This window comes from Leptonychotes weddellii, chromosome 2 (assembly GCF_054177405.1).
Source record: "Leptonychotes weddellii isolate Sample4059 chromosome 2, ASM5417740v2, whole genome shotgun sequence".
Taxonomy (NCBI): Eukaryota; Metazoa; Chordata; class Mammalia; order Carnivora; family Phocidae; genus Leptonychotes; species Leptonychotes weddellii.
The window spans coordinates 145,324,302-145,345,060 of record NC_138370.1 but is presented as its reverse complement, the minus strand read 5'-3'; the positions used below and the strand labels follow the sequence as shown (position 1 = coordinate 145,345,060).

General features: G+C 37.2%; 1 protein-coding gene across 1 annotated transcript in view; it reads right to left on the bottom strand.

The window, feature by feature from the left end:
- Positions 1–1,366: 1,366 nt before the first annotated feature.
- The window catches only part of KCTD8 (potassium channel tetramerization domain containing 8), a 219,765-nt gene continuing 200,372 nt past the window's right edge, over positions 1,367–20,759 (bottom strand). Inside the window, exon 2 of the mRNA XM_006727320.3 lies at positions 1,367–6,270. Coding sequence (XP_006727383.2) covers positions 5,810–6,270 — 461 coding nt within the window. The 3' untranslated portion in view covers positions 1,367–5,809. The remainder of the gene's footprint in view (positions 6,271–20,759) is intronic.

Sequence of the window (20,759 nt, the reverse complement as noted above, 5' to 3'; positions counted from 1 at the left end):
CCACTGCTTGAGTTCCCTCTCTCGCTGTCTCTCTCTCTGTCAAATAAATAAATAAAATCTTAAAAAAAAAAACAAAAAACACACACACTACAATTTACATTAACACTACCAAAATTAAATGCTTAAGTATAAATCTAACAAAATTGGTACAAAATCTATATAAGAAAAACTACAAAACTCTGATGAATTAAATAAAATAAGAACTAAATAAATAGAGAGATAGTCCATGTTTGTAGATAGAAGACTCAATATTTCCAAGATGTCATTCTTCCCAACTTGATCTACAGATTCAATACAATCCCAATCAAAATTCTAGAGAGGTTTTTTTTTTTTGGTGGATATCAACAAACTGTTTCTAAAGTTTATATTGAGAGTCAAAAGACTCAATAGCCAACACAATTTTGGAGAAGAACAAAGAAGACTGACACTATCTAACTTCAAGACTTACTATAAAGCTACATTAATCAAGACAACGTGGTATTGGTGAAAACATAGACAAATAGATCAATGGAATAAAATAGAGACCTCCCAAATAGACCTATATAAATATAGTCAACTGATCTTTGATAAAAGAGTAAAGGCAATACAATGGAGCAAATGGTTCTGAAACAACTGAGCATCCACATGCAAAAATGAATCTGGTCACAGACCTTACACCCTTCACAAAAAATTAACTCAAAATGAATCACAGACCAAAAAGCAATGGATCTCAAACCTAAATGTAGAATGAAAAACTACAAATCTCCTAGACTGGAGATAACGTAGAAGAAAACCTGATAACCTTGGGTATGGTAATGACTAGATACATCTGATAATGGTAGATACATCACCAAATACAATATCCATGAAAGAAATAATTAATAAGCTGGACTTCAAATTTTTTAAAAATCAAAAACTTCTGGAGAGCCTCGGTGGTTCAGATGGTTAAGTGTCTGCCTTCCCGCTCAGGTCATGATCCCAGCGTCCTGGGATTGAGTCCCGCATCATGTTCCCCACTCAGTGGGGAGTCTGCTTCTCCTCCCTCTGCCCCTCCACCTACTCATGCTCTCTCTGTCTCTCTCTCTTTCTCAAATGAAAAAAAAAATCTTTAAAAAAATTAAAAACTTCTATTCTGCAAAAGTCAAGAGAATGATCAAACAAGCCACAGACTAGGAGAAATAATTGCAAAATAAATATCCGATAAAGGACTGTTATCCAAAATATACAAAGGATTCTTAAAATTCAACAATAAAAAACAAATAACCCAATTAAAAACTGAGCCAATAACCCTAACAGACATCTCACCTTCTAAAGAAGTTATACAGATGGCAAAAAAGCATATGAGAAGATGTTTCACATTACATGTCATCAGGGAAATGCAAATTAAAACAACAATGAGATACTACTACAAACCTATTAGAATTGCCCAAATCTGAAACACTAGCAATACCAAATGCTGCAGAGGATATGAAAGAATAGGAACTCTTATTCACTGCTGATAGAAATGCAAAATGGTACAGCTTCTTTGGAAGACCATTTGATGGATCCTTACAAAACCAAATAAACTCTTACTATATGATCCAGCAATCACACTCCTTGGCATCTATCCAAAGGGTTGAAAAGTTATGTCCCCACAAAAACCTATACATGGATGTTTACAGCAGCTTATTCATAGTTGCCATAACTTGGAAGTGACCATGTTGCCTTTTAGTAAGGTGAATGGATAAACTGTGGGACATCTAGACAATGGAATATAATTCAGCACTAAAAATAAATGAGCTAGTAAGCCATGAAAAGACATGGAGGAAACTTGAATATATACTACTAACTTAAAGAAGCTAATCTGAAAAGTCTATGTACTATATGATTCTGACTATATAACCTTCTGGAAAAGGCAAAACAATGTAGATAGTAAAAACATCAGATGCGTCAATGTAGGATCATCGATTGTAACAAATGTACCTGTCTGATGGGGGATGTTGGTAGTGGAGGAGGCTAGGAGCGTGTGGGGCAGGGGGAACATGGGCAATCTCTGTACCTTCCTCTCGTTTTGCTGTGAACTAAAACCACTCTAAGAAAGTCTAAAAAATTGGGGAGCCTGGGGTGCCTGGGTGGCTCAGCCGGTTAAGCGTTTGAGTCCTGATTTTGGCTCAGGGTCCTGGGCTCCATGCTCAGTGGAGAGTCTGCTTGAGATCTTCTCACTCCCTCTCCCATTGCCCCTCATCCCATTTGCTCTCTCTCTGCCGCTCTCTCAAATAAATAAATAAGTAAATAAATCTTTATTTAAAAAGTTGGGGAGCCTTATTACTATGTAATGCAGTTGTGTCCATTTACCTTCAAACTGAAATAGCATAGCAGTTACTATCTAAAAGTTTTCAGTTTTGCTAAGTTGCTAGGCTGTCCCTTTCCTGGCTAGAGAGAGCAAGATTTTTTTTTTTTTTGGTGTTTGTTTGCACCTGTTACTTCTTCTGGGTTACCAGGTACTTCTTCAGTTCCAAGACTGGGGTTTATGAGGTAAAAAGAAAACCCAGGAAACTCATTACCATGTTGTTCTTTGGGGCCCAATATCCCTACCTAGCTTTACTTCTTCTCTCAGCCTTTCAGGACTCTTAAGCGTTTTTATATATAATGTCTAGGGTTTTTAGTTATATTTAGTGAGAGGAATAAGGAAAAATACGTCTAGTCTACTTTTCCAAAATTGAGTATCTCACAATTAACTTTATTTCCTGTTCTCATTTTAGTACTCAATATGTTTCTATTTAAAATAGCAACAATAAGACATCAGGTCACAAGTTGAGTGTCTACTGTGTAGCAAACAAAGGTATACCATGTGAACTCCATAAATATTCAAAAAGTGTATATGTTTGTTCCAAAATGCATTTACTCTCCATAAATATTCAACTTCAGCATCAGCTTCCAGCGCTTTTGGCTTTTGGTGATTCTCCAGATTTTATCTCCTGATTCTTTGGAAAAGGAGATTTATACACCAGTTTTAGCCCAACTCATCTTTAAATCTGGAGTCTCCTTTTGTTTAGGAAGAGCCCCCATTCCAGGTGCCTTCCTTGATACCCTTGTAACCCCAAATGGGGCCAGCCAGATTCTAGCCTCTGGTGAAAGCATAATGGTTTGGGAGAATCAGACCATAAGTTTCTTCCCAAGGGCAACAGTTGGTAAGTCATATTTCTTGAATGTATTGTTTTTTGTTTTTTTGTTTTTTTGTTTTAAAGATTTTATTTATTCATTTGAGACACAGAGATACACAGAGAGAGAGAGCATGAGCAGGGAGAGAGGCAGAGGGAGAGGGAGAAGCAGGCTCCCCGCTGAGCCAGGAGCCCGATGTGGGGCTTGATCCCGGGACCCTGGGATCATGACCTGAGCCGAAGGCAGACGCTTAACCATCTGAGCCACCCAGGCGCCCCTTGAATGTATTGTTAACCTTTGAGCCAAACACTTGGTGTATGGTAAGTGTTCAATAAGCTATTATTGAAATGGGTTCTGATTTACTAAGGATAGACACTCCTTCTTTTGTGACGTAGAGATATAAAGATCTGAAATAGTCCACATGTACTAAATTCTTGCCATTGCAATTCTATTTGAAGTTCTATGTTGGGAAAGAACAGACTAGGGTGCAAAGTGTTTTTTAGATCTATTCCTTGCCCTTCACTGCTGGGCTTTGTATCACAAGGGGATCACCTCTATAAATTACATTTCCCAGGCTCCTTTACCAACTGGTTTCCATTCATGTTGGAACAATGGAGAACATTGGTGGGATACTGGGAACCTAAGATAATGCACTCCCCTCCCCTTTCTTTTTGTTTTGCAAGGCATCTGTGGAAGTGACTGACTCTCTAGTGGCTACAGTTCTCACTGGACAGCTTGTTCCTCGTATTCTAAGTTCTCCATCTGTTAGCCTTGGTTCCTGGATTCTAGTAAGACCGCCACTTCCCCTTTTCCCTCTATCTCCAGGAGTGGTAGTGATGCTTTTCTTCAATTACCTCATTTAAGTCTTCTCTATATTAATATTACCCCCGATTATCCCTAAGATCACACAGGTCATAAATGGTAGAGGTGGGATTTGAACTGTGACAACCCAACCACCAACTGTATTCATTTAACCAGCATGTTACAGCTACATCAGGCCATGGCAAGACTCCCAACCTTCCCAAAAGGAAATGCAGAATTTGAGAGTAGCTCTTTCCCTAAAGCCTGATAGGTAATTCAAGGCCAATCACATATCTGGGTTTTCTTTAATAGTCCACTGTAGATGGTATTTTGTATAATAGTAGATTGAGAAATCTAAGAATACCTAAAAAGGTATGTAGATTAAAACATTTTTGAGATAACAATGCTTATCTCCCTATATCATTAAATAAATGATACCACAAGTACTCCTCAACTTCTGTTTTAACCCACCACAGAGATTGAGCTCTATAATTTCTGAAGATATTTTTACCTTCTTTTTCATCCTCTTCATTAGTGAAATTTCATGATATTATGTATTTTTTTCCATAGAGATGGTGAGGCAAAAACTGTGTAGCCTATGGTAAGAAAGCTTGTTTCCATACATGCAACCACGAAGAAATCTCTTGTCATTCAGGTTAACCTCTCAGCTTGCTATTGACATTTTTGTCTCTTAATTTGTAGGAGGTAACTTCCCAATTGTCTTTGGAGAAGCTTTCAATCTGGCTGTCAGCTAAAATAAAAGTTTAGTGCATTCTCAGATGAAGTCTTTTACTCTTGTGGGTTAAGGATTTATTAATCAATCCCACGTCTATCTGGATTGGACTCTATACCCATTTTGAATTATGTTAAAACTCTAACTTGTCAACGTTACAGTTGAACATATCACTCTCCAGCTTGGCATTTTAAGGGGACATGGAAGACAGTGTGACAATTGAGTATTTTCAAAGAGAGTCAACAGGAATCAAGGAATTCTAATACATTTTCCTTTTTTTTAATAAATACATAAAGCTCTTTACCATTTTCCTCAATTATTTTGATTAACAGGATAATAGGATCTTTCAGATCATTATACCAATTTTCACAGCCTGATGTAAGGACTCATTTAACAGAAATAATCATGACTTGCATTAATATGTGAATGTCAGTGCCAGAACACAACAGCATAAGGCGTATTTACACCATCTTAACATACAGAACACCATACACATACACAAAAATATCACAGATCCAGAACAAATAAAATCAATCTCCTAGACAGTTTACATTTATAGGCTTCGCCTGAAACATTTTTTTTTTGCTTTATTTTTTTGTAATTTTTTTTTTCTTTCCAAGCAACAAACAGATCTTCCCTATGTCTTGTGATTTATTTGTTACATTGTGTTCATGCAAAAATAATAACTTGTTTTATTGCATTAACATTTAAACAGGTTTGGATTTGGGTCCCAAAACCATCATCTAACATTTTAATTGATGTTGCTTCATCCATACTGTCATTTTCGTTGGAGAGATACGATGACTTGTTTTTGGTGAGTTACAAAATGACAAACATATCCAGTTGACCACAGTTCAAAAATCAAGATTCGAAGCTTCTTGATCATGCACATTTTACTTTCATTCTTGCAGAATGGCTTGAATCAGATATGCCATTTTGAATAAACACTTATTATTTTTTGTTTTTCAAAATCATATTTCTAAAAACAACAACAACAACAACAAAAAAGAATGAAAGAAAATACCGTCCCACATCCACTGTTCACAAAAAGGGAGAGCAGCAAGAATCACACTGACCATCGTCAGGATATAGCCAGGTGGTGACACTGCAGTAAACGTCGAATGTCATCGAAATACCGCAGGAATGTGACGATTACTATAAGCCATACTTCTGCAACAGTTCAGACTGCCACTGGCGTTTGCGCTCTGGAAAATAATCTGGAATGTGGATTTTTTTAAAATCCTGAATACACTTTTTCATTTCTTCTTCCACACTTAGCTTCTCACAGACTTTCTTTTTGGATAGATTCGTTTCCCGGGACTTGCTGATGAGTGTCTGAAAGAGTTCGCTGTTTCTGCGTTTGTCTGGTGGGGGCATCCACTGCGCAGGTGCTTTTTTGGAAGGGCGATCCAATGTTAAGGTGCTGGGTTGGTGCGCTGTTGCCTGCTGGGCACCGGGTGGGTTGTCCTGGGGAGTGCTCGCCTCTGAGTGGCTGTCGCAGCTGGAAGTGGAGAGCTCATTACAGGAAGTCCCACTTTCACTTCCTTTATCTGTGACTTTGTCGTGTTTCCTATCTTCATGTTCTTGTTTAGGTGACACTATTTTCTGAGGTGGTCCTAAAAAGAAAAGAAAAGGAAAAAAAAAAGTAGAAGAATTAAATAAGAAGTGGGAAGGTCAAATTAAATAAGTTTTATTTATTTATTTTTAAAGATTTTATTTATTTATTTGAGAGAGAGAGAATGAAAGACAGAGAGCATGAGAGGGAGGAGGGTCAGAGGGAGAAGCAGACTCCCCGCCGAGCAGGGAGCCCGATGCGGGACAGATTCCGGGACTCCAGGATCGTGACCTGAGCCGAAGGCAGTCGCTCAACCAACTGAGCCACCCAGGCGCCCCAAGCTTTATATTTTAAAAAATTTTTTAAACCAAGAATATTTATCTTCAAAAAATTGCTGTTTGTTGCATTTGAGGAATTAAATATGACACCTAGCTTTATTAATGCACATTGAAACATGCAGCATGCTGATTAATTATTTATACAATCAAGTTTAGGGGGTTTTCTTAATGAGCATTTCTGCCATCATAAATCATCAATAACTTCATGCTGAAAAGAAGATTTTTGTTATTTTAGTTACTAGTTCCTGAAATCTAAAAAAGATATAGTATGTAAATATCTTGTTAGTTCCATAACTGTTTCATGAGACACTTAGTTCATTTTTGTTCTAGTTATTGGGCTAGGAGTCCTTTGTGTATATATTTGCCATTATAAAAGCAGAAAGTATCATTGCTCTATTTTACAAAGTAGTAGTATTCTTCAGGCTCATAGGCACAATAGCCTCATTTATGTTTCCAAGTGGGAGACTGGTTTAAATCTTATCCTCAGTCTCTTAATCTTGTTTCCTGTCTATTTCCTTGAAGAGAATTATGAAAGTGAGGTAAGATATATATGTGCCTAATATTATGGTGAGAAAATATAGTTGAAATATAGTACTTTCTTAAAATACAAGGTTTACCATTTGAGGGAAATTACCTAGGAGGACAGTTTTCCCAGAAAGTGATAGTTTGCCAAGATAATTATTTCAAATACACAAACAGTTTACTTCCAAGAGGGAGCATATTTTATTCTTCTTGACTCTGCTGTGGGATTAGGACCTCCATTTAACATTTATTGAATGCCACCAGATACCCAGAACTATAATAAAACCTTGATTAACTAAAGCCCAACCATTGAGAAGTATGTTACTCAAATCTTACTTTTTTCCTGTAGTCAACTTTTATAAACTGGTTATATAAATCAGAATGGGGAGTGGGGTAAGGCATCAGTAATTTTAAGCAATTGCCCAGAAGATTCTATTGTGTAGCCTTGAGTTGAGAACAATTGGTCTAACCCATAGGGTCTCAACTTTGGCCACATAAGGAATTACCTGGAAAGCTTAGCTTATTGATGCCTTGGTCTTAACTCTAGATACTCTACTTTAATGAGATGCCATCAGGCCATCGGGCCATCTAATAGAACTAGGTGATTTCAATCTGCAGCCAAGATTATGAACCTTTCTTCAGTCTAATATATAGTAAATGAATTAATAACCAATATGAATACTTTATACTACTCAGAAAAGTGGGGAAACAAATCAACGTGTATGACTCTGACTAATAGACCCATGCTGGTGTTAACCATGTTTCTTCAGTGTTACTTGCAGGATCAGTGTTTCAAGGGCATCAGATTTGAGTGGTAATAATATTGAAAAGGAAATGGGTTTAAAGTCCTAGTGATCTGGAATCAACTTCTAGCTCTCTGGCAAACAGTCTAGTGGCCTTGAGCAAGATACATAGCTCCTCTAAGCCTCAATTTTCTCATCTGTAAAATGGGGTAATAGTACTTTCCTCATAGGTTGAGATCAAATGAAATACCATACTAAAGGGTCTAATACAATAAATCTCAACAATCAGCATGTATCACTGTGATTTTTTCTAATGGGCAGATGTTCAGGGCCACCTCTGGAGATTTTAGGTTTGCTGAAGGGTTTGTATGTATGTGTTTACGTGGAGCTCAGGGTGGTGGAGGAGGTGTAGCATCTATTTATCTAATTATCTTTCTGGGTGAGTGTGACCTCAAGCTAGCATGAGGACCGCCAGGCTACTCCAAGATAGGATATAAATAAATGCTTTTTATCTTTCTGTCTGTCTCCTGCCTTACTTTGACCAGAAATCCCTACAGAAGAGTCTATGATTTTCATTCCCAATAATGACTAAAAGATTAACTGCAAATACCTGGGAAAACCAATTTATATCTTAGGATAATTGAGTGATGAGAAATCATTTTTCTGTTAATAGGCAGGGGAATAGAGCATTTGGTAGAATACCAAGGCAGTAAGGTAACATCAGAGTGGAAAACAGTATAGAAAAAGGTATTAGGTATCACCAGAGCAAATGTTTCATTCTGATATGCTAGGGAGGGTACAGAGTTATATAAAGTCCATGTGTTAGCTAAATAAATTACATATGATTATTGTGCCTAATGGCAGATGGATGCAGAAACTCCACAATACAATAGAATGCAACATATGTGTGTTGGAAATGAATTGCTATTAAGTATAAGACAGAACATCCAGGAAGACTTCTGTGAAGAAGGCATTAATCAGTTTAGCCAATGGAGTTGTATTGAGTATCACTATGAGCCAGGCACTGTGGTAGGACCTAGAGGAGGCTCATAGTAAGTGCTCAGGTGAAGCGCACAGGCTATTTTATGATATTTTATACACTGAGTGTTTAAAATGCATGAACACTTTAGAATGTCTCCCACTATAGACTTTAAATTCTGAAAAAAAAAACGTGGGAACCTGAATTTATTATGATGTTAAGAACTTCTTCTTCTTCTTCTTCTTCTTCTTCTTCTTCTTCTTCTTCTTCTTCTTTTTTAAGAACTTAGAATAGGTACAGATATTAACCAGAAACAGCAAATATACACTTTTATTTTTCACTCCTTCTATTTCATAAACTATCTTTAAGCAAGCTGGGCTCCCATCAGGAGACCAAACAGATTCAGATGTTTCTATTATGACTTAAAGGAAAAGTTTTAACTTTATTTAGTCCACACTTTTGAATGTACAGAATATTATGACAGTTTTCTGTATAAATCACTGGGAGGAACAAATAGTCTCCTTTTGATTAATGTTAGATTTTTGGTAATGCCTAACATATTATGTATTATTATTGCTATTTGATTAAGCATACTTTAAATAATTACTGATAACTTAGTGGATTCAAACTGGGGCTAAGATACAACAATAAAATAATTTATGGGATTTTATGACATGAAATTTAAGAAAAATAAATAAAATTCAGAGGAAATTATGATTTACTCTAGTTGCTTAGTTTTCTTGAGAATGCTTGCTAATTGTAGGCTTCCAGGGATAATTTAAAACTCTAATTTTACATTATTCCATTCAATGAACCAAAGCCACATGAAATGCCCTAAGCACAAGATGAAAAATTATTTAAATAGCACTAAATCCAAGTCCTGCATATATGGGAACAGCATGCGTGTCAGAAACTTCTCTGTGTCTCTTCAACTGTGATAGAAAAAAATATATATCTAAATGATCTTCCTAAAAGCATCTTGCCTCCTGAGTTAGAGCACCAATCAGACTGAGTTTAAGAAGAGAAAACAAAATGTAATTTGGTGGTCTTACCAGCTGGGCTTTCTTCCATCACATAAATAAGCTCACTGGTAATTATTAGAATAAGCAACAAGTCAATGAATAAGCAAATCTGTTACTTATTTAAGACTTAACTTTTAAAAGGAGTTAATTATTTAAAAATATCCAATACATACGTATACCTAGAAACTTTCCTAAAAGTATTTGGACGATTAAATCTTTTCATTTGGCTATTTGCCATTAAATACATTAGGATTTTCATCTAGGAGTTGATCGTCTTTCAGGGGGAATGACAGCCTTACCTTGGAGACTTGCAAGCCAGCCAACTAGCTCATGCCTCTCCACAAGTATTATTTTTTTAAGGAACAGTCAGTAGACAACATGCGCACGCGCATGAGCACACACACACACACACACACACTATACTCATTTATTATGCTCACATTTTTTTTCAGTGTGGGAATGGCCTTGGAAGATCTGGGTTTGAGCTTGGTTAAGTCACTCTAACAAAGTGCTTTGAGGTCGTCATGGAATCTCTCTAAAATTTGGTCTTTGTCCGTTAAAATGTTGGGGTTGGTCCCTAAATTCATTTATGTTATGAAGTTCAGTAATTCTAAATTATATAATGAATAGGAAGGGATTTTCCAGGCAGTAAAATTCTAATCAGATATTAAATATAAAACATTAATGAGTGACCATTAATAAAGATTACCTCTTAGAATGTGGAAACAAATTCAATTTCCTTTAAAGTACTTCACAGAATTACAGGGTTCAAGGATAACTTTCTCTAAGTTTACTGATAGGAAGTGTAGTTTAGAAGACATTATCAGTTTACATTTGTTTCATTAAATCTGTTCCTGTCATGGAAACACAAACAAAGAGAATAACATTGAAGGAGACACAGTGCAGACTGGCCGGGCTCACATCCTAGTTCGACAGTTTACTAGGTGTGTTTTCCTTAGCTGACTTTCTTTGTGCCTCTGTTTCCACATAATTGTGGTAAGGATTAAAGGAGCTAACACATGTTAAGCACTTAGGTGGTGCCTGGCATGTGTAAATCCTCACAATGTTAATTATTATTACTCAGTATAAATATCCCATGTGATTTGGCCATCGGTGGTATGGCCAATTTGTTTATTTGAATTTTGAGACAACTAATGGAGGAACCAAATATTTCCACTCTAACTCTGGCTCTACACGTGGAACCTACGAACACATGGCTTCCAGGTGTCTCTTAGCTTCTTTAGGCCTCAGTTTTTTATCTAGTAAAAATGAAATAAGAATAGAAATACCTAGTCATAAGGCTATACTAAGAAAGGAGAGAACATATGTCAAAGCAATTTGCCATGAAGTTCTCTCTGATAGATTTGAGAGGCTATGAAGTATTAAATTTTCATGTCCTAAAAGGAACTTATTTGAGAAAATAAAACACAAAAGCTCTCCTTTAAGATATTACAATGTGTGAATTAAAGGCAATAGTAAAAACATTACATTAAACACAATAAAACAAAATGAAAGTATCACAATCGGCCAAAATTGTAAAATTGGGCGAAACAGGGCTTTCGATGAATTCCATTGGGTTTTATTACACAGGTACAAAACGGAGGAAATTGTAGCTTCTCTGAGTCATTTGGGTGGCTAGTGTAGTACAGAAATTAAACCTTAATATTTTCATCTTTAGAAAAGACAGGTGACTTCTGGGTAGTTCTGGGTGTAAACATGTTGAAGAATTCCATATTTTTTCTTGGAATACACAGGCATTTCCAAATGTAGTCTACGTGTACAACTGCACACCTGAAAAAACCTTTTATTTTAATCTCTTTACCTGCGTAGTGATGATAAAAAAGACTGAATATGTAAAATATATCACAACAGGCACAGTTCCCAGAAGGGAAATTACCCTTTAATAGTACTAAATTCATTGGTGTGTGAATGGTTATGTCCTACTTGAACAGAATGAACCAAACCATCTTAAATATTAGCACCACGTGTCTCTAGGTATTAAACAGTTGAGTCAAAAGGGAAAAAAAAAAAACCTCTATTTTGATTTTCTAAACATTTCTTGAGCACCTACTGTGTACCAGGCACAGTGGTAGTTCCAAGAGGAAGGACACACACACACACACACACACACACACGTACATCAGGCTCAGGGTGACAGTAATGCACCTGTAACTAAAGTTTGAATAGGCAGAAAGGAGGGAGCAGGGGTCAATTGTGATTGGAGTGAACTAAGGAATGGGCATTATTTTTAATTCATCAGTTAAATTCTCACACTAAATTAAAACTTAAAGTCCATACAGGAGGTGAGTTCATCTTAGAGTAAAAGGCTATTTGAATAAATAAAGATTAACTTTTATATGAGAAAAATTACACTCATTTCTTCATGTTTTCTAGTCTCTACTATCATTACTTAACCATTTTTATGAATGAAGGGAAATAAAAAAGAAAATAAAAGAAGTGTAATTTGGAAAGATAAACATGCTGTGGTACTCCTTTTTCCATCCTGACATGATTAGTCACTAGTCCACTCTTTCGACCCACCCTGTATTTGCTAACTTCTGATTGTACTTATTTATTTACAGTGTGTCTCCCAGTCCCAAACTTAAATGCCTTGAAGGTAGAAACTGCCTTTCTAGCCTGTCATGAGGTCTTAATCAGAGTAATTGCTTGACCAAATTAATAAAATGATCTTTACTTCTCTGAATATCTATAGTATCTACTACTTATTACATCATTCATTACTGAATGAACATTCACTACCTTTTATGCTACTAAATATTCACCAAGATGACCACAGAGAGGTAAGAAAGCTCCCATCATCCCCACATAAATATTTGTCCCAAAGTCACACATCTGCTGTCCTATCTTACGCGAAGTGGTTATGGTTTCCATGAGGGCAGTGACTGTGTCTTGTTTCCTTGGGTCACTCAGTTCAGGAGCTGATTTGTTCTGTCACTTCGTACTAATAAAGTGAATAAGCAAATGTAATGTAGCATTAGGAAAAAATGTGAGAGAAAATATATGTTTAATTGAACATATATTTGAGGAGGTTTTCAAAAGTAATCTTATCCTTCCATTTCATGTATCTGTGTCTTCCTAGTAGTTATTTCTGTAGTGGAATTCCAAGGTCACTTTTGGCTACCCAATGGACTCATTTTTTATTTCCAATTACTTCCAGGTCTTGTTAATTCTACTCTTACAGTGGCTCTTAAATCAATCCCTTCATTTCTGTTCCCATTTCCACCACTTCTAACAGGTTTCTCATTACCCCTTACTGTGTCTCTTAACCAGCTCTCTGACTTCGCTTTAGTTCCACTTCAAACTATTTTTGCAATGTTGCTAAATAAATATTCCTGAAGTCTAATTCCATCAAGTGTCTCACTTGTACAAAAACCTTCTAAATAGTTCATTCTGCACACAGGATGAAACTTGAATACCATATTTTGGCATTGAGGATTGTCCTCAGTGTGACCCAAATGATTATCCCAGTCCATCTTGTAGTGCTCTCGATACAGCAGCCAAAATATACGTGTTGCCTCTGGTAAATGCCTTGCTTAACTCATGCCTATTTTCCTCCCCACGGGCTCTATTCCTTCCACCCTTCAGAGCCTGTGCCAAATGGTGTTTTCAGCATAAAACCTTCCATTCTCACATTTGGTTATAATTTCTTGCTCCTACTCTCTTAATGACCCATAGCAGTTTGTTTGAATCTATCTCAAAGTAAGGAGCCTATTTGGTCTTAAATAATAGTCATTTCTATACTACTTTTAACTTTCATCTCTGTGTTCTGCTCCACAACGCATACACACAGATACACATCCAAACTTTTAGTCACTGTGGAACGGAGATTCTTTCTTTTGTAGCTTTGCATTTCCTGAAGCACCTCCCGCATGACTGGGCTCATACTAATTCAGTAACTCATTGTTGAATTGAATGAAATTAGTCTTACCTACAAAAGAATGGCTAAGCACATAGAGAATTGTTTTATTCCCAAAGAACATCTTTTTGTTTTGTTTTCTTTTAACTAAAAAAAGATAAACCCGGGCGCCTGGGTGGTTCAGTTGGTTAAGCGACTGCCTTCGGCTCAGGTCATGATCCTGGAGTCCTGGGATCGAGTCCCGCATCGGGCTCCCTGCTCGGCAGGGAGTCTGCTTCTCCCTTTGACCCTCCCCCCTCTCATGTGCTCTCTCTCATTCTCTCTCTCTCAAATAAATAAATAAAATCTTTAAAAAATAAAAAAAGATAAACCCAAGTATAATTAAGCTTACAAGGTGTAACAAAAACAAGTGAAAAATGAAGAAGATGAGCCTTTGGCAGTGAGCTATAAGAAGAGGCTTACAGTCTCTCTAGTTACTCTAAATATCTGGGAAGGCCCCTATATTATTCCTTTTAAGTTATTAAAGAGAAATAAAAAGTATTTGGGAACCATAAATAATGAGGAAAACCCATTTTCTTTGCTCTGCCAAAGAATTCTACATCACGTGATTGTACGGTATTGTTGCACCTAAATATTTCTAGTAGGAAAGGTATCACGTGTTCACTTGTCCTTTTAGAAGCCCGATCACATGCAAAATGGTTACAGACACCTTGTCTGAGGGCTACATTTAAAACTGCCCTCCACATTTCACTCATGGGAGCTAGGATTCTGTGGCACATTCAGCATTTTTGTGTTTAAAAAAATAAATAAACCCCCCTCAAAGAAAAAAACTCTATTAAGATGCCCAGGCTCATTTTGGAATTTGGAATTAAGACCTGTGTAATCCTGGGTTCCCACTTCTGAATCTACCATCCCTTATTATTGATGTTGTTAACAAGTTTTTCCACGTACCTAGGTGGTCACCTTCTAATGACCTCCCTTTTCAAGGGACATTCTGTATAAGACGGATAATTGATCTGTTTTTCAAATTTGTGACCACAAGTCGACTCTTGCTTGTTTCATGTCCACAGACTGTGGATCATAACTCCTGCATGGTGCTTGGCAAGGGTTAATGAGACGTTGTATCTACAACACATCTGGTGGCCCTGGGAGGGGAAAGGAAGGCGCTTTGTAAATACAGGCTGGGGCTACACTTGTGATGTGCTGTGTATAACAGATTTATGTGAACATAAAACCATGCTGGTTGTAAATTATCGTTGCTATTATAAATGCGAAACAGCTGTCTCAGGCTTGAGAAAAATCTTTTGATGACAAGAGGGGAAGAAGAGGTTGTGACAAGGCAAAAAGAAAAAGAAAAGAGGGTAATACTCTTGGATTCCAGAAGCAGCAGAAATTGCAGGCAGAAAGTCACAGTTGAGGGGATTTTTATTTGTCAGATCTCTTCAGATCTTGAGTGCTTGCCTGCCAGTAAGTACTTTCAAGCACTTCTAACAATGGTCAGCGAGATGTAACGTTTTGTAGCTGCCATACTATTTAATGTGAGTGCCACCTCTTTTTACTTTGCGATTCATAAAAGTGTGCCTGTTATGGAAGCCGCTCAGCGCAGAATCAGTAACGTGACCGGAAAATGGAAGCATAGATGCTCACAGCCGTTTAATGTGAAGTTGTGCGACAGTTAAAAAAAAAAAAGCTCTGCCTTTGGAAATAACAAAACTGTGCTTCAATGTTCTGACACCCACTAGCTATGTGTAGCTAGGGGTGTCATCAAGACTCTTTTCCCATTCTACTTAAGAGGGATTAAAAATATGGTGCGTCCCTCCTAGCGTTGCTTTAAGTAAAGATACGTGTGAGGATGAGTTCTACAGGAGGCTGAAAGAGCAGCCCCAGAAAATATATCCGTTCTTAATATCTGGAATCTGTAAAGTGTCACTTTGTATGATAAAGTCTTTGCAGATGTGATTAAGGATAGTGAGATGGTGAAATTAGTCTGGATTATCCAGTTAGACCTTAAGTCAGTCACAGGTATCCGTACACAGGGGAGTTGGAAGGACATCTGATACACACAGAGGACAAGGCAGCAGTGAGACCATGGAGTCAGGGGATTGAAATCGAGGCGGCTAGAAGTGAAGGAATACCAGCAGCCGCAGGAAAGAAGCTGGGAGAGACAGACAACGCATTTTCCCCTAGAATGTGTGGAGGCAGCTTGCTCCTGCTGACACCTTGATTTCTGCCCAAAGTGATTTCGGACTTCAGACCTCTAGAACCCTGAGACAGTAAGTTTTGTTGTTTTAAGCCACCAAGCGTGCGGTAATTGGTTATAGCAGCCTCTGGAAACTAATACAAGTCTGTTTAGTCTCATGTCTGGCCCTCAGTAGATGTTAAGTTATGGCATTTCTGTAAGAGAATATATTATCCTTAACAACCAGATGTTATTGGATCTGAATTACAGGATCTTAGTTTCTCTATTAAAATACAATCTCTTGCAGCCTCTGCCAGATTGTCATCCTATTTCTCTTCCAACTAATAGCCCATAAGATTTTAGAAAACAGTTATCATCTCTAGTCTGTTTTCCCCAATTATATAAATTAACCATTATTTGCAATAATGAGGTTTATAGTCTCCTAATGTCACATCCCAATACACTCTACACAGTAACATTCCCACAAAATTCTCTTTTCTATCTCTTTCTACACACATGCATACTCACACCTCCCTACCCTCATACACATATGACATACATATATATACATATCATATATACACATATACATGTGTGTGCATGTGTGTGTGTATAATGTAATCATAGAACTGTCTCTCATCTGTAACTGATTCCACACACATCTAGCAACTGATCATTCCATGAAATTCTAGCACCACGAGTTTACTGCCTTCTGGACATTTCCTAAACTTCAAATACCATATGCCCAAAAAAGAGCTCATTATTCTCTCCCTGTAAACCAGTTCCTCCTGCTATGTTTTCTATTTTTCTTTTTTATAAAAGCACCACAATCTTCATAATCAGCCAGGTTTGCAGTCTTAGAGTCTTCTTCATTATTTCTATTCCTATCCCCCTATTGATTCCCTGCTCGTGTGACAGCAGCCTAATCCCGTTGGGCCTACTTTGATAATGTCTCAGTCACCTCTCATTTCAGTCTTCTCCCCACAGTTATGATCCTCATTAACTTGTATTGAATCTACTGTAATCACCTTCTAACCTCTTCCTGAATCTATTGAAATGACATTCTAGAGATCTATTCATCTCTAATATCTACTTCCTGCTATCTATACTAAAATCCCAGCTACCTAACACTGAAATATAGCTCTTATTATAGTACTTGTTCTCAGAAAAAAGCAAAGGCTTTCAGCAACATATCCAATCTACTAGACCCACAAACAAGACTTTCTATGGTGTGGTCCCAATTTAAACTCCAAAACTCATTTTCTATTACTCTCATTTTCTATTCAAGCCAAACTGGAGATATTGATATTATCCTAAATATCACATGTATTCTTGTCTTCAATGCCTCACCTATGTAAATTATAGGTTGATTTTTCTCTTATAGCATACTTAAATAAATGGAATAAATTCTTTATTGGCTGTGTGTGTATGTGTATCTGAGAATATGCTTGGTGTTCCTATCTATCTTATGTAACAGATCCTAAACGCCAGGCTACAGGAGTGGGTTTATAACCTAGACTGGGCCTGTCATAATACCTTACTAACCCAGCCCCATAATCTAAGGCAAGGATGAGGGTTGGGAGACAACTAATCGGGGTAGTTTAATAACAGGAAATCCCTGGAATACTAAACTATTGATGAGGGGAGAGAAAAAGAAGGCCTTTACATGTCTGGCCAAAAAGCTCTCAGATGTGATGGCAAGAACTAAGTCCCCCAGTCCCAATTATAGTAGAAGAGAATAAGAACAGAAAGGGAGTTTGGGTGTTTGACTCCGTAATCCCTCCGGCCAGCTCTACCTGTTAGATGAGTATTTTAGGCCAGATAAAATATTAAACTTATCAGAAAAATCATTTTTATACACCTGTTTAGATATTTTATTAGATGCATATAACCTTGAAATGTAACCAAAACCTCTCTTCTGAAGCAAGTTAGTGACATGTTGATTGTATTGTCATTGGAGAACTCTAACACTTAATGCTAAAGGCATAAAGTTAAATTCTTAATGCACATATTAAGTTATTGATCAGAAAATCTGGAGAAATTTATATTAAGCAGAAAAAAATATAATCAGTGTGTATTTATGAGCCATCATTATAACAGCAATATATACAATTTAAGGAATCTCAGGGATTTGCTTTTACTCTTCTTAACAGGTCCATGGGCCCCCATCCCTGCCTTAGAGCCTGTGACCAGAGTGGGTAAAATACTATTATTGTCTTACACTAAGTTCTCATCCATTCCTGTGTCCTGGGGGAAAAGATCTGTTTCAAGAAGTAAAACAGGGTACAAGGTAAACACAGACACACAGACACACACACGCACACACACACACACACAAAGCCAATATATCTATTTTATTATGGAAGTATAGTCAAATGCAGAAACCAAGTTGTACTGTAGTAAAATAAGTGTTTCACACCATCCCATAGCAACCTGTCACTGTGTGTCATCTTTTCCCGTGTAGCCATTAGTTAAAGGAGAGAATGAGCTTAGAGAAACAAACTTAGTAATGCAGCCAGGACAGTTTCTCTTAGTTCATAGTTTCTCAAGTGAGTACAAGAGTACAGTCACATTAAACATTTATTGAACACTTACTATGGGCCAGGCGCCATGCTAAATGCATTTACATAGCATCTCATTTACATCTCACAATAACTTTATTTTTATTTTATTTTTTTTAATGTTTTATATATTTATTCATGGGCCCAGCACGCTTCTGCTGCTGTTTTATTTATTTATTCATGAAAGTCAGAGAGAGAGAGAGAGGCAGAGGCAGAGGGAGAAGCAGGCTCCCCGCCTAGCAGGGAGCCCGATGCAGGACTCGATCCCAGAACCCTGGGATCATGACCCGAGCCGAAGGCAGACGCCCAACCATCTGAGCCACCCAGGCGCCCCTCACAATAACTTTATAAAGTAAGGGCCTATCATGCCTATTTTGCTCATGAGGAAACCAAGGCTTAGGAGATTATGTGATTTGACAGGTCAAATTTGGAAGTGGCAGAGACAGGATTCAGAAGTTCATCCTCCAGACTTCAGAGCTTATACTGAGTTAAGCTCTGAGATACACTGCTTCAAAAACCTGAAAATGGTGCTTAAATCAGCTTCCCTGAAATCTTAAACTAGAGCTAGAACTACTCATATGAGCTTCAAGTCTTCTTAATCTGATAAGATTGAAGTGTGATGCACAGCTATAAAAAAATTGGGATAAAAGTGCCAAACTGGGGGCGCCTGGGTGGCTCAGTCGTTAAGCGTCTGCCTTCGGCTCAGGTCATGGTCCCAGGGTCCTGGGATCGAGCCCCGCATTGGGCTCCCTGCTCCGCGGGGAGCCTGTTTCTCCCTCTCCCACTCCTCCTGCTTGTGTTGTGTCTCTCTCTGTCAAATAAATAAATAAACTCTTTAAAAAAAAAAAAGTGCCAAACTGTACCTAAGTGTTAGAATTCCTTTAGATCATTTACAATATAGTATTATTTTATATTATGTCTGGCTATCTTGATGAGAAATATGTTAAAAAGGCTAAATGTACGAAAACGTGGCATGTGACTTCTAACTCAGTTCCTTGTGACCATTATTGGGACAAAAGCACTTTAACCAGGCAAACTCTATTTATCAAACTTAAGATTTTCCTACTTTGAAACAAATGTTTATGTTGTCATATCCTCTGAAAAGCATATTTTTGTGAATTTAGACCAATTAAAAATTTTACATTAATTAGATAAACACAGGTCAAGAAGCAAATATGGTTTAAAGAAAAAATATATATTTAAGATGTGAATTCCACTATAAAATTTCCACAGTGGAAATAACTAGGAAAACTGATAAACAGATGTAGAATTATAGCAGAGAAAAACCAGAGAGGATGAGGGAATTATCTTAAGACTCATGACCTGTCAGATATCATAGTTTCCAAAATATCAGAATTATATTTGTACAATAAGGCACCCTTAAAACTGAACCTTTCAATGATGTGCACCTCTTGAAACATTTTCACTTAAGGCCAGAAATTTCTGCTAAGAGCTCTCAGAGCCTAATTAAATAATGAGTAGATTCTGTCACGATTGAGACACCTTGAACTTCTCATGTCACTTAATAGTGCACTTAGTCTAAGCCTAATATTTCAATAGCAGCAGTAACATCAACCTCCCTCTCTGACATTAAAGCCTTACAGATTAAAAGTAAAAGGTTGTGAAATGGTGCTAATGAAATCATTGTCACAGAAAAAGATGTACTGGTAATACCTTTGGTGTGGATCCGTCAAAATAGCTATAAAAAGGGAGAATTTGCACTGGGAATACTCTTGAAAAACCATGTTTAATTACAAGATGTATTGATAGTTATTTGTTGAAAGCTTGAAGATAGAATTTTTTTTAATACATGAAGCATTAGTAATAGAGTATGCTCCCAGTAGGATGCATTACAGAACTCTCCACGAAGCTCTGAGAACACAGGATTCACAGAAATGAGTATCTGTTTTGACTTCATGTAGTTCAGTGAAGAGTAATCTGGGGTGGTCACTATTTGCTCACTTACTTAAACAAATTATGTAAAGTCTGAATGAAAATTCAAACATATGCATTCTTTTTAGGGCAAATTTTTCCATAACAAGGAACTAAACTAGGGCTACATTTACTCAATTATAAGAAATGTACACAAAGATCACTAATTAATTGGGAATTATGACTTACATTATGATTGATTTTTTTTTATTCTTATGTTAATCCCCATACATTACATCATTAGTTTTAGATGAAGTGTTCCATGATTCATTGTTTGTGCATAACACCCAGTGCTCCATGCAGAATGTGCCCTCCTCAATACCCACCACCAGGCTAACCCATCCTCCCACCCCCCTCCCCTCTAGAACCCTCAGTTTGTTTTTCAGAGTCCATCGTC